A 24205-nucleotide genomic window follows, 5' to 3' on the forward strand; every position below is an offset into this window, starting at 1 on the left:
CTTAAACTCTCTCAATCACATGAATTTTTTGCCCTTGTTTTCTCCAACGGTTTATTTGCCAGACCATTCTATTGTTTGGCCCTTCACTGTCCAGGGCTACAAACTCTTCCAATTTGGTCGCCCATCTTTAGTAGGGTTTTTTAGGTTTTGTAGGCTTCTCCCCCAGCAATCATGTTATCACAGAGAAAAATAATTAAAATATATATATTTATATAAACCACCAAAAACCCCCATATTTGAAAGTCCTTGTCTATTTGAATTTCATTCTCAAAGTTAGCAAAAACTCTAATCAATCCTTTGTTCTCTCAACATGAGAGTTTTGCTCCAGAAGTCACAGAAAAGAACTGGAACCTCTTTCCCTGCCTTTCACAGCCCTTCAGAAATGAAGCTGTTCCCACTACTCCATCTTCCACCTTCTGTCTGCCTCCTTAGAAAGCAGCAATGATTGGGCATCACTACTCCATCCCTTCTCATCCTGGAATAAAACTAGAATCAATTACCCAGCACTATTTCTGCTACATGTACACTGACTACCTTTAAACTGCCATGGATCAGCCTTTCCATAGTTTCAGTGATGTATTTTTGGGTATAGTTACTTGAGTCCGCTCACATCTAAGGCTAAATTAATTTTGCAAGGTTAAGAATTTTTTCTGTATCTCATATATTTGAAGACCACAGTAAGTAATACTTGCAATTGCAAGTAATCGTTGACACAATGGTAACTGGTTCGTCTGAACCATCTTACTGAAGGACAGAAAGACGTCTGCTTCATCACTAAGGCAGGGGCTTACTTCCATTGCTCATACTGAATACACAGGGAGGTGAACAGGCATATCTCTTCCAAAAAGTTTTCAAAATACTTAAATCCTATAAAATATATTAAATTATTTCCAAAATATGATTTTAGAAACAAATTGTGAAAACTCTGCATTGCAAAACTCATTCTTCACTCAAGGAAAAAAGGTTTAGTCATTAAGGATGCTATCAAGCTGTACTGCTGCCAGATAACAAAATTTACATACAAATATTATTGCTTGTTAGCTTTCTGAACTTGCATTTGTGCTTGAAATATACAGCATGAGCTTTGCAGGCACTCTTATAGGACTTTTCAATTAAAAAAAAGATGTAGGTATTTTTCAGAGCATAAAATTTTCTCATTTTTGCATTTAAAGATTATAATATCCAGAGAAATGAAATGCCAACATTTTTCTTTCCATACCATATTCACATGTTCAGATATTTCGTTTTCACAACACTTTTTGGTCTAATAACACGTAAAACCAATAGCTAATCCTTTAATTCATGTGAATGTTTGGTGGCATGGTAAATACTGTGAAAACCATTTCCTAAATGAAACCTGCAAATGGGTAATCCTACTTCCACACTTTTCAAAGCAAATTCTAAAACAATGGGAAAACATCTCCTAAAGGTATGCCTTTGAAAAGTCACCCTTGCTTTTAGCTGTACACACAGGTGCTTAAATTGCTTTGTACTGAAATGTGCAAGCTATTTTCTCACTGAGGTAAAACATGAGAGTACCCATTTCAAATGTATATCTGAACATACGTTACTATCCACAAAATAAACGAATTGCTCCTGAATTTAAGGGAAGTAATAATAACCTTTAAAACTGTATTGCTGATCATGCTTTCACATTTCTGTGCTAGACAATTAAATTTATCAGTGCCTAATACATTTATTTAACACTGTAAGCTAAACAGTGTCTTGCAAAAGTGTATTTGAATTGGAAAGTCCAAAAAAGTTAATAATACACAGATACTGCCTCCTCACATATATTCAAGAAACATAAGTGATGAAAATATGTGTTTTTCTGAGACAATAGATATCATTTTAAGGTCTGATTTCTTCTAACCCCAAGAATCAGATGGGCTGATTCAATATTTTGATTCAATATACTGAGTCAATCAATAACTCAGAGGAAGGCTCTTGAATAAAAAGGTCCAAACCTTTCCTTTTCTTTTGTTATGAACAAATAGGAAAAAGGTCACAAATCCTCTAATGTCATTTTTGTAACGAAAGATATTCAGAATCACTGCATGGGAACTGGGAATGGATCATACGCACAAGGTAAGTAAACAGTCTTTCTACAACATCGTTTATTAATTTCTGATAGTGGTTATATACAGAAGATGGAGTTCAGATCATACTACCAGTTTTCTTCTTTATCCACATTCAACTTCCATCCCCCCCTGTAATTTAAGTGATTTCGATCTTAAAATTTGTTTTATATGAAAACCACAGCAAATAATGTCTGCAAGATTCCATAATCTCTGACTGATGAGGAAAGAGTAGTAACAAAGGTAAACCGGAGCTCTGAAGGAGCCAGCCACAGCAGAGAAAGACCAAATATGTTTGACTAAATACCTCCTAAGTTTAATGGACCAGGCAATGTACACAAAAACTGCTTCAGATTTTAGAAGCTAAATGGCATCCAAATGGCTTCTCTAATTTGTTGGGATAATAGCAGAGGCACAAGAAGTTAATTAGAGCATTGACACAACTGTAACATTTAAATGTTACAGGTGTATTTAAATGACTTAAATATGGGGAATTTTGTTGTAGTTCTGGGGTACCACAACTGAACAAGCAGGGAAGTGTGAACAACTACTGCATTTTCAGAGCTAGGATGCCTTTCTAGATATTAGTTCTCTGCCAGTAATATAAAATACACAGAAAATTCAATAATGTGGTAGGTTAAAATTTGATATGAAAGATGAAACCGCAAGTAATGCGGAACATGAAAGAGAAGCCATGAACAATACAGCTAAGTTAGAGCTCCATCAATGTTTTGACTTCTCATTTCCTCCTGTTATCAAAACTTTACGTTTTACACTTTTTGGTATGAGAGAATGGGTCTTGATCATTAACTCTACTTCTAAGAAAATCTATTTTTTATTCAATGAAGCTAAGTTTGAAATTTACTTACTAACATTCTTCAGTTCTGAAATTATTTCCTCCTCAGGGTGAAAAATAACTAGTTATATCAGTTTCCATAATCATTGTAGCAGTTTTCAAACACAAAGATAAATCAAATTATGGATTGTTTTCATGTGCTAGTTGGAAGTCTAAAGGCTAATTTACAGATAATGGAGATGGGAAATAAGAACTGATATGATAGAAATCATATCAGTTTGAAGTCTTAAGGTATAGCGCTTGTGTCATCAGCTACCTTTTAACACTTTTTGTAGAGTACCTAGTTTATAGGTAATAAAAACTACAAAAGGATCTTAAATTCTTACAGTTTGCCAATATTTAAATATATTGAGAGGGAAGACAGTGAAAAGTATGTGAGGTGAGCTGTGATAAAATCTATAGGAAAGGTAAAATGAAAAAAATAACACAGAGAAAAGCAGTAGAAGAGACAGACCTGAGTTTCTTCTCCTTGATGATTCCGCTTCTTCTGTGATCACATCGTGTAATGTACAGACATAGACAAAGGAGATGGGCGTGAGAGGATGTATTCAGAAGGTTAAAACTGACACTGAGGGAAAGGGCCAAAAATTGTTTTAGAGAGAAGTCTGCAGAGCAGAGTTAGTAAATGGGGAAAAAAATAACACAGACACCAGAAGGAAAAAGAAAGCTGAGGAAGAAGTGGTTAAACTACTGTTGTTGAAAAAGAACAACAAAGACAGGATTAGTATAGGAGCTGAGGAAATAATAAAAGTTATAACTGACAGCAAAGTCAATCCTTGTAATGAAGCTGAAGAAAAAGCTGGATAGTAAAAGGTATGTTAACTAGCATAAATACTTTTGTTCATGACTGTTCAACTTTTTGGAACGTTAGCTACTTGAAGGCGAGTCTTATTTTTCTCTTTCAGGTACTGAACATTCAATTTAAAGTCGGCAATGGGAAGTCTATTATTAGATTTTTCAGTTATTAAGTTGTTGCAATTTATGCTGAACCAAACTTTAATATCCAAAATGGAAAACAGATTTATTTTATTTTTTTCTGAAAGGATATACAAGCTCAGGAATTTCAGAATCCACATAACACACTCTGGAAAGGACTGCATTATTGTAACACTCTGCCAAAGGCAATATTATCAAGACCAAAACACAGAACATGAGAAAAGAGAATGTATAGCTATTAACTCTCATGGTCAATTCAACAGATACTTTTTCAGAACCAAAAGTTACTCTTATTTCACAGAAGTCTAAGTTACTCCAAATGCATGCAAGTTAAATGCCAAAGCAACTGTCTCATTACTTACTTTATTACTTCACATTCAAACACACACTGCCATTTCAGACATCAAGAACATCTGAGGGACAGTGCCATTCTCTGTACTGAAAAACTATTTGTAGCAAAAGGACGTGAGGAATTAATTTTGAGAAGTAATAATAATTACAAAGAACTGTGAAGCTACCATCACTAGCAGAACAAATGCATTCTTCCAAAAATCATCAGAAATAATAATGAAAAAACCCTTCATATATATTTATAAGCCCTGATCTAATTTCAAATTTGTTAATGAGTCACAAAACATTGCTCATAATTCCTTAACACCGCAGATGTTTAAGAATTCAAGAAAAGTTCATACACCACAAAAATATGCTATAATTTTATCCACATTTTACATTCAATACCAGGATATCATTGAAAAATGCAAAATTAGAATAAGCAATATAAATCAATAAAATGAAATGAAAAACAACACTGAAGTTCATCTGATAACCACTGTGTTCTATAGTTAAACAATTTTATTCTATAGCTGGCAGATTAGAACTTTTATCTACTATCAAATGCCAAGACTGTACCAAAACTTTGTTGAAAACACAAGTAGCTTGTAACATGTATGTATTTAGAATGCATTTTTAGGCAATTAAATTTGCTTACACAACGAACATACATAAGTGCTATATATGAGGTATGTAAAAGGAAAGCTGATGGTTTTGATAAAGGCTACTATGTATTCACAAGTTAAAAAAAAAGAAAAGGCATATAAATATCTTTTTATCTGGGCAGGTACAGTGAATCCATAGGATGAAATACAATTAAGCAAATACAAAGCTCTATATCTCCCTGGAGTATTACAGCTTGTTGCTATAATTGCTGTATCTGTTAAATAAATAAATCATTTAATAAAACCACTACCAAAACCCAGCTGAAGCACTCAAAATTTTCTGAAAATGTTTTCTATCACATATAGATAGCCCTGAAGCAAGCACTCCTACTGCCAGAAACAATTAGGCCTCTATCATGAGCCCCTTATACTTCATTTATTATTTTTTATATCCATAAGAATGCATAGCTTTGAGACATATACTGCATTAAGATAAATCCTTCTCAAGAAATTTGCAAAGGGTGTTTGGAATCACAGTATTTCCAAATTAGGAATATGCCTGGTATATTAATGCAAGGCATTCTAGTAGTGTCAATGGGGCTCAGCACAGACACAGATTTTACAACCAGATTTTACAACCAAATGACTAGTGTTTGATTGCATATCAGTCACATGTACCAACACTTTTCAAAAACTGCATTTTTAAAAGTCCTCATGCAAAGTATTTGTTCTGAACAAAAATTTTACACATCAAAGTGGCAAACACAAATATTTGTTAATGACAAATACTTTTCAGTGTTTTTACTGATTGTATATATTACAAGAATAATTCTAATAGAAGCCAGAGAGGAAAATCAAAGATAATAGGTATCTTCTCACTGTGGGCACCTTTTCAGCTGCTATCTCACCTCTTGAGATAATGGCTTATAATATTTTTGTACTTATTGTTGCAAATATTAATGAATTAGTAGAAATTGTGGCATGGTAATGTACCAGCTTCTCTCAATTAACAACAACAAGAAGGAAGTACTAATAGCTCAATTAATCTAGAAACAATAGCACTTATGTGAATCAATCTCCTCCTCATTAAGAAGCCATGCCATAATCCCAAACAGTAGTTTGGAAATGCTCTTGCTCTGTAGTTTGTAATCCACTAGAACAGATCTCTGTTGATAGAGATACGTTAAAATCTAAGAACAAAATCATGGAATAAAATTCTGTTAAATTTACATCGTGTCAATAGGCAGTCTTATTTTGCATAGTTATTGCTTTGTTGTGGAACTAGCATTTATTTGGAATGATTGTTAATCTTGATGTGTGAGAGTGGTATGTGTAAGGGTATTATACACAGATTTAGAAACAAATGAGACTCTCAATGAATAAAGTTACAAAGTAAATGAAAATGAGGTATTGTACTGCAAGTCTGAATAGAACAAAACAAGTACCATCTATTTGATCATGATTTGAGACAGAACTTTTTATTTTAAGTATGTCACTCACTAAAGAGAAGCATTTAGGAACATGGTGTTCAAAAAAACATGCTTGAAACCTTACACAGCAGACATGCCTATCTGAAAGTCTAAAAGCAGCATAGGACAAAGAGATGTAAGTTAATTACTTTTTTTTTTTTTTTTTTCTCAAGGCTTTTCTTAATTTCAGTTTTCTCCTCTCCTTAGAAACAAAGATCTTCCACTGCTTACAAGGTCTCAGAAATTTCTGTGACTTCCAGATTCGAAAGCCTCATTTCTGGACACTCTTTACAAAATAAGATGTGCAATAGCAGAATCAAACAGTTATCATCTTAAAACATGGAGGAGACTTTAAGATAGAAATATCCCATGGAGTCTGTATGTTCCATAGATACATGTCATTAGTCTGGATGTGATTAGATCTGATGGATGACAATGCATCTAACTCTCAGTAAGGTGTTCCCTGACACCATGCACTCTGCAATGCTAAGGCTACAAATAAAAGAGGAAGATTAGACAGCAGAATAATTAAGAGCAGAAATATTTGATAAAAGCAGATTTAGAGCAAAAGGGTATTCGACTACATTGAGGCGTGAATAAAATCAGTTTTCTGCAAATCTCTCTGATAGCGTTAAGCCACATGTTCTAGCTATCCTTCCTATAGATACAGAGCCTGTTCCACACTTCTGAATTATTTGTTTTTAAATTCCCTACTAGTTAAAGGTGAGCTCTTTATTTTAAAGTGTAAATCCACACACAAAAAATCAGCCCTATACTGGACAGACACTGACATTTTTTCCTCATAAAGACAAGCAGAGGACTAACTCGGACAACGAAAATACAGGGAAGACAGAAGCAATACATTTAATTTTGCAATTACATTATATATGCTATATATAATATACCCTAGGTAAAGACAGTAAGAATATGGAAAATGTGAGTTATTCCTACCCAAAGACAGGGATAATAGAGAAGATGGTAGAAAACAACATATGAGAAGAAATCTTAAATATTCTCAGTTTCTGGAACTGCATAAATCAAATGAAACCATGTAGACTGCATTACTTTTTCATAAGTCTCAGGAGATAAACTAAATGAGGAATCCAGAGAGACATTTAATGATTTTGCTTCTCTGAATAAAATTCACATTATAATTTTGAAAGGGAAAAAATACAAAATAGTAACATTTCCAAATGCTAATGCACTACAGTTACACACTGGATTTGAAGTACCATAAATCCTGAAAAGATAATGAATCTCACTAATAAGTTAGGTGATTTAGGTAGTCAAACACCAATACTGCTTCAGAAAAGATACCTAACAGCCTAGATACAAATACAAACTCTGTTCTCAATGCAGGACAGATGAGCTATCCTAAATCATACATCTTCCTATTCTAAATCTATTCTCATCCTAGTGATGTCAAGAAGTTTCACCATCTACAGAATCAGGTTGTCTGGGAGATCACACAGATCACTGCAGGAATGGTGCAAACTTCAAACCACAAAAGGCAGTAAAAGGATATATACAGAAAGGCGTGCAGTTTGCAAGATATTTCAGGCCACCTCACTATTTGTGATCTATCGTAAATTACAATTATACTCTGAACCAATGCAATTTGGCTAGGACACCGAAGTGCAATATTTGACTACTTCCGTGCCCTGCTTATACTGGGACTGCAATTCCTATCCACAGATAGGCATCCACAGAGTCCCCTTTTCTGTCTTGAATCCAATTCTTTGTTACTTTGGTACAGACTAGGCATATTGTCTTTCAAAGTGGTAAAGAAAAAAGAAAAAAGAAAAAAGAAAAAAGAAAAAAGAAAAAAGAAAAAAGAAAAAAGAAAAAAGAAAAAAGAAAAAAGAAAAAAGAAAAAAGAAAAAAGAAAAAAGAAAGCAAATTTTAGAAGAAGCAATTATATTAGAGGAATAGCTGTTTTAAATAAACCATTGATTAATTGCAAGAAGAGTCACTGGAAAGTGTGCAAACATGCCTTAATAAACCATTTATTAATTGCAAGAAGAGTCACTGGAAAGTGTGTAAACACTCCTCTTTTTTCAAGACAACAATTAGTCATACCATATATTCAACCTACGTTACTTCTCACTTGTCACAGGTTAAAAGATCCTCACAGATTCAATATGTAGTTATTTTTGTAGATTTTACCCACTTTGCTGCTTTTCAGATTCCACAGCACACTCATAAGATCCTTTTCTGTACCTTCCCCCCCAGCCCTTCACAGCATACTGAAACTTGCATCAGGGCCATGGGCTGTTTCTCCTTCCCTTCCCCAACCCATTTATTTTAAAAACTACCAGTCACTTTTCCTCTTCAGCAATCATAAATTAGTCCATGACTCCACTCTGCCCCTCTCCTTTTCACAAACTGACAATTTTATACCAGCCTTCTTTAACTTCTTTAACCATAATTTGTTACTTATTCAGTGCTCATGATGTCATTTATATGAAGTACAAGTGTGCTCTCCTCTCTCTCTGTGTCCCATCATTACTTTGTCTTTTCCAGCCTCATTCATTCCTCATTACTAACCATATCTCCCTTTTTATAATTTTCAATCATACTCCCAATTCTAACTACAAACTCTTTTAAAATAACCACCACTTTGGTTTGAATTATTTTTTAGTACTGTTTTACTGCTTCAACTGATTCCATGTCAAGAGATAAACTACAATATTATAGTCACAGCGAAATCATTTCTGAAAGACTTTGTCTATGTACAGTCAAGGAACAGTCAAAGAATACTTCTACCCAGGAGAGAGACATAAATGTTCCATAGATAAAACAAGACATGATTCCCTTCAAATTGAAAGCCAGTCTCCCTATATAAAGACTTACCATTTGCAAGCATGCATTACCTTTGCATTTTCTGATGTGCTTAACCTGCCGTTGTTATGCTTCCTCTAAAACTTTAGTACTATATTCAAGAAATATGGCTTTTCCCCAAATAATTACAAGGACACTCAATTTTTACTTCATTCCATTCCAAGATATATAAATCCATTTCAACTATTCCATCTCATTTTGTTCATTCATATTAAAATCTGACAGCACTTTCCCATGTTCTGTTCTCCGAATGTTGCTTAGAAATTGTCTGTGGCACAGGTTGGATATTTGATGACACTGCAATCTTTTCAACAGGCAACAATAATGAAGCCATTACAGGATGGTTTCCAGATAATAATCATCAAATCTACTATGTCCAAGGAGGAAAAACAGGGGAAAATCAATAGTGTTTCCTTTGCTGCCTCATGAAGGCAGTTTCTGCATTACCTGTATCATCTCTGGATGGTGACACAGTTTGCTAGACTGCATTCAGCTTCCAAAACGTTGAACGGTGAGACTGATTGAACACTTCAAAAACAATTGACAGGTAACAGACGTGAGTATCATTGCCTTGATACCCTAAATTATGTGTTTTCTCCCTTTAAATAACCCTGATGGGTTCAATAGACTAGCGATGATACTAGATGAAAATAACTGCTTTTAAGAAACAGTATCTTGCCTAACCTTATCTCTGTAAGTACAAGACACATTCCCTAGCCGTAGCCTACCTCTTCTCGAGCTTCATGTCTTAAGGCCTCACACATAAAAATGCAAAAAACATGTGAAAATGTTTGCATGCTGTGCTTTTTCTAGGTTGGTTTTTTTTTTTTTCCTTGACTGACCAAGGAGATGTCATTAGAGGACTAGAGCCTTATTCACTATTCACTTTCTGTCACATGCCATCTACTATAGCTCAGAGGCAGGGGTGCTGAAAGTAGAAATGCTTAATAATATTAGATAGGAACAAATAACTATTCCACATACTCTTTGATTTGGTGGTGTCCTGAGAAGGCCAGTATTCTCTGACAGAGTGCTGACATAGGCTAGAGGAAGGGCATACACATTCAAGACATGGCTTGAATTTTGATACTATGCTTACTGATGATTCTGCAATTTTACCCTTCTAGTCCTTCAAAATCTTTGCACAAATATAATTGATTTTTTTTTGTAATATATGAAACAATAGTTTTGCAAATAGCCTCAGAATTTGGAGATCACAGGCATTGTTAAGAAAATATGTTGTATTCAGGAACAGGAATTTTATCAGTGTCTTCTAATGAAAATCCTGAAACATAAGAATCATTTTACTACTTTATTTAATGCCCTTAAGTTGTCCTCCAACAAATATGCTAATCTTATGTCTAGTCATGCATATTTCTTGAATATTAATGCTTCACATGATACAGTATTACCATTATTTTTTCTGCTATTTGAAATTTTGTTATCTATTTATGTTTTATCTACAATTTGCTCACAGTCTCAGTTCTCCACTCAAGGTATTTATGTAATCAATAGCAATTTTTTCTCACTAATTTTCTTAGCTGTAATACTGCCATGGCTATTTCCATGTGACTGGTTAGGTTAAATTCTTAACAGACAAACTGAACTTAAAAAGGGGACAAGCTTCCGTAACAGGCTATTAGCAGAAAAAATTGTTGGAAATGGCAACCAAAACACGGCAACAGCAATATGAGGTGCCCGTATTCCTTCTTGCTTCGCTCTGCAGACTGCCAGCTGAAGCCAGGGACTAAGCTGCATTAGTATGACCTTGCTGTTTTCTGTGCAAACAGAACATTTAAAGCATTCTCAGGTGAGTCCTGAGCAGAGGGTGAACACCATACTGGAAAGCTTCAAGGAATTTGAAGCTTCCTTAGGTAGATTCCACCAGGCTGCATCACTCACTGTTAGATCATGGTCACAGATACAATATATCTCAACATCCAGGGGTGAATACAGTGTTACGACACGTCCTTCCAGATGTTCTGACTGCTATGCCTTGAAAATGCAGTGTTTGTAATGATATAAGGCTGTCTATAGGGGGCAGTAGTGTGCCACGTGTAGCAGATGATGCAAACCCTGGAAGCTGCACTGAGGTTACACGGGTACTTTTCCACTTCTAACACTTTAGTACGTAGGGCTTTTTGACAAACAGAAAATCAGTTTGGAAAAGCATCCCAGGAGTATAGGTGTGCACTATTTGGTGCTCCTTGCAGTGTTCAGAACAACCTCAGATATTTCTGCCTCGTGTATCATTGTCCCACGTGAACGTTCCATGGAAGACATTACTGATAATGTAAATCAGAGCAGAATTTATGCTCCTGCCAGGCACCAGCCCCCACAGAAAGGCCTAGGACTGTAGAGTGTAGAACATAATTTTTACTCAACTTTGTATCTATTCTAGACTTTGGCTATTGCAACTGTGGCTTTGCAAACCAATTCTGTGTAGTCCCTGCAGCCCTGGAGGTAGTGGTACTGTTCCAGAGGGAAAAATAGTTAAACATCAGATAAATATTGTTTTAATATATCAAACACTTCTAAGGTGACAACTTTTAGTGTTCATGTTTGTTTCTGACTTCTAGTCTATCTGGGTTTTTTGTCTTACAGTTACAAGATTTCACTTATGTTTCAAAATCTAGAATGCCTCAAGAGCAGCCATCTAACAAAATATGGCTCCTGTTTCTAAAAAATGTAAAGGTGGCTCTAAACGATTATTGCTAATAACTATGAACATGTCACTGCCTATATCACAGTTCTAAGCCCACTTCAGCTGGGAGATGGAGATAATGTTCTCATGTAGCTACTATGTAAGGGAAGAGTCTGGGCAGAGACATTACTCTGCCGAACTCGCCCTAGAAAGGCAACAGTGAATATCTGCAGGCATTACATTTTGAAAATGTCATTCAATAGTTAAAATACCAGCTGGAAAAGAAGAGACATTACACCGATCCTGACTGATGAGCAGTATTTGTTTTATCCTGTAACTTCCTCTGACGCATTAAAAAGTCAAGAAACAAGAAATCCAGCTGCAGGCCTGGCCTTTTGCAGCTAGGTTCCCTAATTCCTAGGTTCCAGAATCCATTCAGATTTTGTTGCTTTTCTTCAGTACTGACTCTTGCACTTTCAGCTGTACAATAGTTGAGCTTCAACAAAAAACTTGGAAATGATCAGCATGTAGGTGAGCTAAAACTGAGATTACAGCATTTAGGAGGTGGCACAGCTGGCCAATCTTGTAAACTGTAACGTGTCATTGGGAAAAATGTTGTTATTTGAGTGAGAAAACTAATATGCCCAGCAGAGAGAATCGCAGCCCAAAACTGAACCTGAATATTCTTGGAACCGAAAAATTCTCATTCACTTGAGTAGATGTGGAGCAGCCTTTAAATACAGGATGAAACCTGCAATCTAAAGATATTTTCTTTTTTTTTCTTTTCTTTCCTTTTCTTTCCTTTTCTTTTTCTCTTCCCTTTTCTACTCCTTACAGTGTGCTTATCACCATAATATCACAGCACCTTTTGCAAGGCATAAATTAATATGATTGGCACCTTTCCCTGTCTGATTCAGAGGAAAGAACAAAACTATTATCATCATCATTATCACTAGTTTGACTTCTTATTGCTATGAATTCATAGGAATGAAGATAGAGTTGAAGAACTTTAAGTTTGGGATGGAAGAAAGTTTGTGATAGTTTTTAGTTTCAGATGTACAAGGTGGGGGAAGGAAGAGTTCTCTTAGATTGAAGAACCCCAGACGTACAGAGATATAAAATGCAGCTTGTATAAAAAAGTTACATCAGAACATTATTTCTGCCATGTGTGATGGTGCAAGGTTCTAGATTCAAGTCTTTAGAAGATGACTTTCACACCATACATGCAGCAGATACCTTGGTTTGGTCAACTAAGACACAGCATAACTCATACTTGGATTCCTGAGGCTTACACACGCAGATAAACCATAACAAAATCCAAAACTAAAAAGCAAGCTAAGCCTAATATTGTGCCAGAACACTTCATTTCTAAATGATGTGCATTCTAACACAATTGTTTACAAAAGCAGATCTATTTTGGCTATTCTAAAACCGAACTATGTAATCTAAACGGTCTCTACATACTAAAAATTTCACACCAAAGTGAAAAAAAAAGGGTACATCAAGCACACACGCATTACAAAAGCATGAAATGTGTCTTTATAGTCTCATGCTTTCATGTGGTTTTCCAAACCCTGACAAACCTGGCTCAGAATGGTGTTTCTTTTTCGGCAATGGTTTGTCATCAGTTATTGTACCATTCACCTTTTTCTGCTGGTCCTCCCATGTAACTTCTAGCATAAACCAAAAAAAATCAGAAATATTATGTAATTTACATTGTAAGACACCTAATACCATTTGGGACAACTTGATCTAAACAAATGTACTATCATTAACAAAAATGTAGATTGATTGTTTAATTTAGAGGCCTGTGGTAGAGACAATTAGTAAACATCTTAAACATGGAACAGAACATACTATACAAGAGTTAGTATTGATGTAATTTGTCAAATATCCCGCTCTCTTTGATATTTAACAATTGGAATAAAAAACCAGGAGATTATTTACACAATAATTACTTCAATTTTTAAAAGTTAGCACTCTATATTCTATAGCTTCTTACAATATCTTTGTGTTTCTGTAAATTAAAAAGTAAGTTAACAATATTTTGGTAAAAAAGTCTTTGCAAAGGTATAATTAAAAAAAAACAAAACCAAAACCAACTGAAACAGCAATCACGTGTGTTTACTTTAAATTACAAAGTATTTTTAAGTATGAATTGTTAAGACAAAACTAGGTTGGATTTACTTTCTAAACCTGGGATTTGACTTAAATTCAGTTTTTATTTTAGGCAGATTAAATTACTCAATAAAACCTCTCTTGTAATTATAGATCCTGTACCCTGAAACCAGCATTTTTTACCTAACCGCTCAGAAAAAGAGCTGTGAATAGGAGCACATACACTCTCCTCCAGACAGAGACTCCATTCTCTAGACTTGCAAGACATTAGCCTTTCTGAAGTTGTCAGATATTTTGGTCTACACTTTAATTCTTCATCTTCTCACAATTAAACTGGGTGGTTAGCATAATACTGTAGGTTTTTAACATAACACTATAGGTTTCAAACCTTTTGTTATCTCATACCAAACCCAAATCTAGACCAATTAACTAGACAGATTTAATACCCTAAACTCCATTTTTGTTTTGGGCTGTTAAGAATCTGCTTATTTTCCTGATCCCGCAAAGTGCAAAGTTCCTAACAGCAGTTGCCCACAGATATGACAGCTTTTGTGGTCACAGAAATAGCCCGTGATGGAGAACACAATACTTATGGAATATATTTTTAATCTTATAAATTAAAAATAAATTGACATAAAGTGATATTAGCTTATTTTTTTGCCTTGTTAAAATGAGGCTGAGGGGTATCTGACATGCAAAATGTAAACATGTAAAAACGTTGTCTGTAGGCATCCTGCAGCCTTCTTATCTGTGTCTGTTATTCTATGACAGGCTGCTGTCCTATAAAAGGTGGCTTTGATTTTTTAAAATGATGGATTTGTAGGCTTCAAGTAATACATCAATATAATGATCTCATGACACCACAGATATGCACGCTGAAACAGAAACTGTCATCTTTGAAGTAACATGTGTAGTAAGTACTAAATAAGAAATTTGAAAATGAACATTCTGTTTCCAACTGTGGAAATAACATCTTATAGTTTCTTCCTAACAAAAATATGATTCCTTCTTTTTCTCTATGAAAACACACATTTAGCAATACAAAATTTACTGATGCCGTCTATGCTTCCTTTTTCTTGGATAAGTCCAGAATTGTCTTCTTAACTAACACACACACACACACACACACACAAATCAATGACCATAGTAAAACTACTTTTGAATTTAAGGGTTAGTCACTGCTAGGAAAAAATATTAGACAATGATTTAGGTCAAATAGTGGAGATACTTCGAATAAGATATAAAGTAGGCTGACAGTATTCTCAAACACAGGAATTTGTCAGGATATATACCAAACAGTGTAAATACTGAAGAATAATCAGGAAGCCCACAGTGATTTCCACACTAGCTTTATGATAGTTTTAGAAGACAGGACCTTCTTGATCAGAGTTTTCTCAGAGCTCCTGGTTCAGCTCTGAATCTAAAAACTAGAGTTTGCTCAGTCACCAAAATCACTTGCAATACCAAAGTTCCCTACCAAAAGGAAAGCTTTCTTAAGCCTTGCTAATTTCTTGAGAGCTAAGTATCTAGAAAATAGTTAACCCACTTGGGATCACTCTGGAAGTGCTTCTATAATCGCACTTGAATTGACAAGCATGATAAAATAAATATCAAATAAAAATATAACTCTTTGAATAAATATTTTTGCCATGTGTTAAATTTAAAAAAGAAAAAAAAAAACAAACCAACACAAAACAAAAAACCTAGCAAGACAGGCTACTTTTTTGTGTTTATACTGAACATGATAGTATGAGCATGTAAACACTTTCAGAAAACGTTCTAATGACCATCCTTCTATAGCTTTAGTAATTCTTAAATCATGTCAGCATTAAATTCAAATGGCTGCTTAATTTTATCAGCAGTTAAGTGCAACTCTTAGATTGAGTGTATGCAGATTGGAGGTACTCCAGATCAAGTGAAAAGCGTCACTGACTTCTAGAACATCACAAGAATTTGGCTAGTAATGGTTATTATTTGAACTGAGAAATAAAAATAGATATATCCATTAGATGTACTCTAACATTTAACCTTTTTTTCACCATTTTCTAATTCCATTTCCATCGTCGTGCTCTACAAAGCTAAGAAAATATGTTGTTAAATTACAGCTTTCTGTTTGGGAACTAGTAAGAGATGCTGAGGAATAGGCAAAATGCTAAAGGTCAGTGCTGTCCATGTCCTCTCTGGATTGATAAATATGCATTATATCTCTAACATCTCTTTGCCCCCACCCCCAAGGCAAAGGGCCACCATCTATTCCTTTGTTGTTTTAACCAGAGCCAACTTTAGTCAAACTGTAAATATTCAGACAGAAACCATACAGTTTTCTAATTCATCATTCACCTCTTACCACTCTCACTTCTCATACAAATGAACTTCAGCCTGTCTTATGTTGTGATAATCAGTTTTGTCTTATGTATAAAGGAAGGTGTAACTTTACTGAATATTTATACAAAAGGACCTCATAGGTTATATTAAATATGAGATTCTTCAGTCAGAATATTTTAGTTATCTGATGCATCGCTGGGGCTGGAAGGATTTGACAAGTGCACTGATCCAGATTTTTCCCATCAGTATGGAAGGTCCCATCTTTAGCTGTAGTTGTTTCATTAGATGCAGCTGTTTCACCTACCCCCTTGGCACTGCCCACCACAGTGAATTATGTAGCTGGGCTCTCCCCACTGCCCTTCAGGATGACACTTGATTGTGTACCCTTCCCTCCTGAGAATGATACTCACTTGTGCTGCCTGCGAGGGGTGTGTGTGTGCACTCCAGTAGATTTAGTGTTAAGTACAACCCCAACATTTCCTCCATTTTTGTTTAGAATATTCAATAAGAAAAATATTAAAAATAAGGAAGTAATATATGGTAAGAATAGTTGCATATCTCCAGCTTTTCTGAATTTCTAAACATGCCAACTTAGCACGAGGAATGTTGCAGTAGAACTGGGATGATGCAGCAAACTGCAGAAGTACAAGATGATGCAGCAAAATACCAGATGCTAATGATGGGTTTTCTTAAGCAAATGCTACCTCCCTCCTTTCTTTCCTCCTCACTACAGACAGTAATGGCCCTTTCACAATTACCCTTTGCTTGAAAGATTTCATATATACTTTCTCTTTTACTTTAATTTCTTTTTTTTTTTTATTAAATCCACTCAATTTTTATATTCTTTTCAGCACCTAAAACTTCTGTGAACCAATTTTTATCAGTGCATTTCTAGTTTTAGACTTTTAATTAGCTTATCAGAAAGCCTTCACTTTTTCGTTAGGACATAGTTAATTTAGTCATCTTATCCTGCAAAAGAAAAATCTTCAGAACCCCTTTTTATTTTTAATTTTGTAAGATGAATGCTCAGAAAGGAATTATGTTCTTAGTAATTTATGGAAACAACTACTGTAAAAATGAGTCAAAAGTGGATTTGGCTAGTGCTTCTGAAACACAAAGCAGCACAACAACAAGCCATTAGAAATGCAGGATAAACTGTCAAAAGCTGAGAAACGTTTTGAACCACATATTTAAGATCTTTAACTCATGCATTAAGAATACAAGAAGAAGTATTAATTAAAGAGGTAGAAAAGGCTAAATTCATGTAATACAAGTTTTCATTTACAAAACAAAGTCCCTAAGAAAATAAAAAATAAAAGCCATCAGTCTTGAGAGTTCACACAGAAAGAAATGTTCTCAGCTGTATCAAACATCTACTAGGAAAGCAAATGGCTTCAAGTCATGATACATGAATCATCCCAGATGTACTACATTATCTCTGGAATGAATCCAGCCCCACCTTGCACCACCAGCATGCTGCTAATGGCATCAAGGCCAGCTCCAAGTGGTACAAAGTCAGCAGTGAAGGCTTCATGCCAGGCTGCTGCTGCTCCTACGCCAGAGAAACCTTCAGATGCCTCAGTTAAATAGCACTGATGTTCCCCTACCTTGCTGTAACAGCAACTAGGCTTGTCAAGTATCTGAAGACAAATAACAACACATATAGTCTTTTTTCTGACAAAATTTAGAGCAAGATCTCTTGTCTCTCTAGATAACATGCTACAGCAAACCTGAGGACACCACTCTTAGCTTCCTCTTGACACAGTAACAGTCAACCTACATTTTTTGTTCTATACACTGGAAGAATAATTCAAAGAATGATTCTATACATTGCAGCTCAAGGCATTCATTTGAGACATGATAATCTGTGTTTCCTCCAAAGAGTGAAATGAATTTGGGTCTTGCATCTTAGAGCATTGTCCCAAAATGCTGGTAAAGTGTGGGCAGTGTGAAGGCAGGCAGAGTACCTCTCCCTTCTGTGTTCTATGAGCCAAACAGCACACACACACGCGCGCACACACCCCTTCACATCAAAGTAGTTGGCAAATTTGTGTCAAATCAATTAATGAACACTGGGGTATGTTAATAACATTCTAAAATAAATAAACTGTTGTTCATAAATGGCTATGTAAGCATCACATATCATGGTTTTAACTAATACAGCATTCCAATAAAAATTCTGACATATCTGAATTATTTATTGTTTTGATTTCATCTTCCTTACTGAACTACACGTTCTGCAAAAAAAGGCCTGGGCTTCATTCGCTGGGGCTGCTGTGGGAATACATTAAAAGAACTTTAATGGAAGTCATTAGGTAGGCAATAAAAAATATTGCCACATATCTTCATTTAATATTATTATTACTAGTATAACAAAAATGATAGTGCACTGTAGGTTACTCCTTTACTCCAGAAATGTTTCTTCCAATTGATTTCAAGGCTAGATTATTTGTAGATGTAAATCACTTAACAAGTCTAGTCCAGTAGCAGTCTCTTCTCATCATATTTCCTAGCTGCAAATTCCATCAATTCTGTTCTAAGCTTATTTTTAAAATGTTTTACTAGTAGATCCCTGTATATGGGAAATAAAGTCATTTGAATCTTCTACTGCTTATTTTAAAGAAAAGTTGTAAATGTACTCAAGCAAGGTCACAGACAATACTTGTTGCAGTATCGTTCAGTAAACACAGCCTACCTTTAGCTAAAAATCAAACTATCATGCTGCTGCTTTTCTACATATCATAGAGTTTTAAAACTCAAAGAAACACCAGAAAAACTTACATGGACCAGATCAGTCAGAAGAAAAAATGCAGTCAGTTAATGGTACATTAAATACGTGTATATTAATATTTAGTAAAGTATATTTAAAGATCACAAAGTAAATATATTTAAGCCACTATCAGGACTTTTTCTTCAGGACTGTTTGGGGCAGGGAGAGGATTTGCGTGTTTGTTTTGTAGCGTGTATGTTTTTAAAATATGGCAGTTTTGCTCCCTCTTCTGGTTATATGCCTGAAACACGTTAGAAATGAGTGTGATACAGCTGGCCTGCTGGCCTGTTATCAATAGGCATATTTTGGGTATCTCAGAAGATCAGCTCTACTGAGTCACCGGTTTGGATAATCACTGCAGGTTTACGTTGGCAGTACTGATTTAACGTGGGAGAAAGGGTGCAGGGAGCCTATGAGGGAAGCAAAAACACCATGTAAAGATACCACTGATGTTTCTGTATACTCCTGAGGTACAAGTCATAGGAGACTGGGGGCCAGTATCCTGGATAAGCAGTACTACACACTCTTTCTGCTCATATTCCTTTTCCCCAGCATACACAACTGGTCTGCTGAGGACCAGGCACAGGGCTAGACAGGTTTTTAGTCAGACCTGCCTCATACTGCCGTGAAAGGTAAACACAAAGTCAAAATATCTCCAGAATCTAATGATTAATGAGTTTAAATAAGGCAAATTGCAAGTAATGGCTGACATAAATGTGGAGCAAAATGCAAGCTTCTGCTTTGCACCTCTCTCATAGTCTCTGCTCAGTTTGCATTCTTCTGTGGGTGCTAGGGAATGCTCTGTGCACACAAGGAAATGTGAACAGCCTACAAATCTACCCTGCGGAATGCAAGATATAAGGTTTAGCTTGGTATACGGGTGGTTTTTTTTCCAGGTTATTTTTATTCTTTACTGAAAAAGATGCAATCTTATAGCAAATATTTTCTATGCAGAAAGGTAATTTACTATTATATGACCATCTCTATCTCTCTGTCTCTCTCTCTCACAAACACACAAAAGCTCTGCAAGCAATCACAGATGTTCTACCCTTGCTAAGTGCAGTTAAGATTGAAGTTTATGGCACAACTCTAAAATGTGAAAAAATTATTCAGTTCAAAAAATGGTTCTGAAAATAAGCCAGTAGTTTTAAGCACTTGTTGCCTTAAAGGGGAAACTAACCAGTAAAGAAAATACAATAAATGGTTACAGAAAAATGAAAAATATAGTTTTGTTTCTTCAGAAAGCTCTAGGTTCTTCAGCGTATCAATTAGTACTAACTAATAACGTATGTTTTCTTATTGCTCAAATTTACATGCAATTTTTACATGCATCTTTAATGCAAATGCTGTCCACAGCAAAATACCTGTGCTATTTTTCACCATTACTTGTAAAATGTTAGATTAGTAACTAGACAAACTAGTTTCACTAAATGACAAATGACATCACATTGTCATGTACCAGTGTTAGAAATGTTACTTTATATTGGGATGTAGTTTTGAAAGATGCCACCTCACATTTTGTATAAATAAGTCAAATTTGAAGCTATTTATGGACAAGTAAATAGTTAGACTGTTTCTCATCTGTCATATTTCCCTGGTAGTTTTAGAGCTAGATTTGTAAAATAGTCATCTATATCATAAAGAATTTCAGCAGAACATACATTCTTCAGTCTGAAGAATTTGCATCCCAAGGGTAATTTACTTTTACTGTTTTGTGTTGCTGTGTTGTCATTTTCCCCACCACCACCACCAATTTCCCAGCATACAGATTGCAGTTATGTGCCTGTCTACAACTACCACAGTCTCAAACAGGTCTATACCTTACTTAAACCCTACTTCGCTTGAACTAGAATTTAATTAAAATGTAGTATTACTCTAGGTACTCATAACACATATGAATATGTTAAGTATTCTCATAGCACACCAAAAAACACATATTCAGTATATAATTTTTCATGTAAAATTCAGTAGCTTTCATGGTCTCTTAATGAAAACTAGAGTCAATGGGCCAGGGGAATAGAGAGCACACAAGAGACTCACTGCACTCATGTTTAGTACTTCAGGCAAAATGTAAGTCCCATTTCCAGGAATTCCAACAGTCTTAGATGGAAGAAGATGCTCAGATCAGCCAGCAGGATAAGAGTTCCCTCTGGCATGACAGCCACATGCTTGTTTTTCAAAAAAGATATGTATACACTATTTCTGAAAGTCAGTTAAGCCGGTCCGTCTGTTGTCACTTCTTTGACCGGGCTCCCTTTATTCTGCCTAGTTTGCACTTCAGTCACGTAAATTCTTTAGATGGTGTTTAAACTGTGCAACAAGTCTGGAATACAGCATACTTTCAATTCTAGTACTCCAGGCATCCAGACTGCTCACAGAGTAGTGGGGTTCCTATGCATGCAGAAACCTGCATAGAAAGGGGAGGACTCAGTGACTTGGGTTTTCTCTTGGTATAGGCTCAAGATACAAACAGGTTCCAGACACTTCTCAAGCTGGAAGATGAGAACTGGCAAGCTTTTGTGATTCCCATAATATAGAAAAAGCTGTTGTGTAATTATGTAAAATATTCTAATGACTGAGGGAACTGATAACCTGAAAGGCTTAAAATTTTGCTTTGGTAACGATGTCCTCTTTTATACACCCTAAATTAAGACAGTAAAGGACAGAATTACCTGGAGCCTTTTCTTACAAACTCAAATGATCAAAAGGTGTCTTACAAAATACATGAAAGAGAAATGCAAAAGACCTGAGGAAAAATTGAAAGAGATAGTGGGTTTGGTAATAAATATTTGAAATCAAATAATATTAGGCACAGACGAGTCTTTTGGAGTAAAGAAGCTCTACAGAAAAAACTTCTAAAACATAAAATGGACCCTGTAGACAAATTAATAAATATATGGAAAAAAAACTGTCTTAAATGCAGGTTAGTAGTATTTAGTTTATTGTGCAAAGTACATCTTTCAGGCACTATAATTAAGTATATAAAATATTGGTTTTGTTGAAGAAGTAGAAGATAAACTAAGAAAAACAGATTTAGCCTGACTTAACCACTGATTCTAGGTTTGTCAACCTCATCAAGTCAAGTGGCAAAAGCCTCCAACTTTACCAGGATTGGGTTTTGAATCTTAAAAGTATGAGACACTGAACTATTTGGTAATTAGCATGCATTACAACAGCAGACTACCAGAATTCAAATTCTCTCAGGATTCTGCTGGCACAGCCACTAGCATAAGGTCGGTGACCCAGTGCATTGCTCAGCTGGGCTGCCAACACAGTGCCCTCTCTGCAGACACTTCATTCAGTCTGTCTACACTGGATTAATAAGCAGCATACTAAAAACAGTGTGGTTTTCCCTGCAACACAATGCAAAACTGAACCCCTGCTCTCCTGATACCTGTGTTCCCTCTGCAACTGGATTCTAGGGAATAGAAGGCTAGGAATTGCCTATAACAGTGTAACTGGGGCTACTCCCCATGTGAGCTCCTGGTAGAGATGGAAATGTTAAGAGTGGCTATCCAAGTTTTAATAAACCCAAGGCACTATCTAGATGACATTTCATTCACTCACAGAAGATACTGATGAGACAAAGTCTAAATGTAATATGGCTTTAGAAGTACATGGAAAAATAGTGACAGTTTCCTTCAAAATTATCAAAGCTATTTAGAAACATGAACACAAAGAAAACTTCAAAGCAAGCTGCAGTTCACTGCAACTTTCCTGTTCTTTTTTTTTAGATAATAAATCTAAATTTCCCTGTTAACATTTCAGTGCTTTGAATTAAGCTTATTTCTACAACACTTCAAATAGAAGAGAATACTGAACATAGTAAGGACTAGACAACAGAGATAAGCCTTTCTCTGCCAGTATGTGCTAACTAAAATGGTCCTGCCCTCCTGTGACTAGCCAAAGTGTGCCAAACTTTTAAAATATATAGACCTGGTAAAAAGTGGAAGACCATGCAGACAATTTTGTAGATGTTTGCAAGCTGTGCTTGGTCTCTTAGGCCAAGGCAGACTGGAAATTCCTAAATGAGTAAAAATACAGAAACTATCCCACTAGTTCTAAATATGCAACATGATCGTACATCTAGGTGGTGTAAACTACACCTTCAGTAATACAGTTAGCTGTATAAAAAAAAAAAAATCAAAAGCCAAAAATCTTGAGTTTTTGATCCCAAGAAAGATTTTAAAACCACACTGAAAATAATCATTTTACATGAAGAAACAAAACAACACATTAAAATTGAACATACATGAACTTACTAATTTTGAGCTAGTAGAACTCAGCAACACACACACATGCAGCAAAAATAAGTAAATCTTTCAAGCACCCACAAACCACTAGCAATATCATAATCAACTTGCCTTTTCGCCCATTAAGAGGTGGGTTTTGATGTTTTTCCTCACAATCTTTATAACATTAAAAACAGACAATGATAATTAACAATTGGAACAGAAACTATGATGAACAATGTCACTATAGCACACAAATATTTTGCAAACTAGGGCAACACAATTCCATGCACTATGCTTGAGTTATCACAAAACACACAGAGCGAACAGTACACAGTACACACAGCAGTGACCAACACACGCTTACAGACAGAACCATTGCAAAAGCAGGCAAAATGTAAACTGAACTATAATGTAAAATGGGAAGGCAAAGATCTTGAAGGATACCTTGGAAGCTTAAGTGAAAACTACAATTAAAAAGAAATAATAATCCTACTTTCCACCTCCCAGATCTTGAAATTATTCTGTTTATTCAGATCTCTGAACAAGTAATGAGCCCTATCACAATAATTATTCCTGACTTTTTTTATAGGAATAAAATAGGGATCCATATTTCCTTCCCCTTAAATAACAACAGGAGTAGGGTCCAGGGCACAGGATTCCAAATAAACTGTGATTCAGGCACTTACACTTTTAAGCGGGGATGGCATTAGGCATACTTATGTTTAGCTAGTACTTTTTCCTACCAGCTAGCACTAAATGTGTTTCTTGCTCAGCTTGTCTTTTTTGTTTTGTTTTGGTTTTTTTTTCTTTTTGGGCCACCCTTCCGGAGCACTTAATTCTCTTCACATAACTGCAGTAATACCCTCAGTGCATTATCCTTCTCTGGGCTTCATTCCATGGGCCTTGAGGTATGTACTGTACTGTCTTCTTTTAGGCAGCTAAGTTTAGCATTGGTCTAGCCCCAAATATTTATAACCAGAAAAGCTTATCTGTGCTGC

General features: G+C 35.4%; 1 protein-coding gene across 47 annotated transcripts in view; it reads right to left on the minus strand.

Annotated features, from left to right (window-relative positions):
* The window catches only part of RIMS2 (regulating synaptic membrane exocytosis 2), a 340243-nt gene that overhangs the window by 107495 nt on the left and 208543 nt on the right, over positions 1-24205 (minus strand). For 31 of the 47 annotated variants that reach the window (XM_037381127.1, XM_037381119.1, XM_037381126.1 and 28 more), the window contains 3 exons: positions 23337-23381; positions 13343-13432; positions 3389-3421 (listed from right to left, as the gene is read on the minus strand). The exons of 6 other annotated variants lie outside the window; for them this stretch is intronic. In XM_037381127.1, the coding sequence (XP_037237024.1) occupies positions 3389-3421; positions 13343-13432; positions 23337-23381 (168 nt within the window). The remainder of the gene's footprint in view (positions 1-3388; positions 3422-13342; positions 13433-23336; positions 23382-24205) is intronic. 10 more of the 47 variants (XM_037381101.1, XM_037381095.1, XM_037381098.1 and 7 more) reach the window with 4 other exon arrangements.

Source organism: Falco rusticolus, chromosome 3, assembly GCF_015220075.1.
Source record: "Falco rusticolus isolate bFalRus1 chromosome 3, bFalRus1.pri, whole genome shotgun sequence".
Lineage (NCBI taxonomy): Eukaryota > Metazoa > Chordata > Aves > Falconiformes > Falconidae > Falco > Falco rusticolus.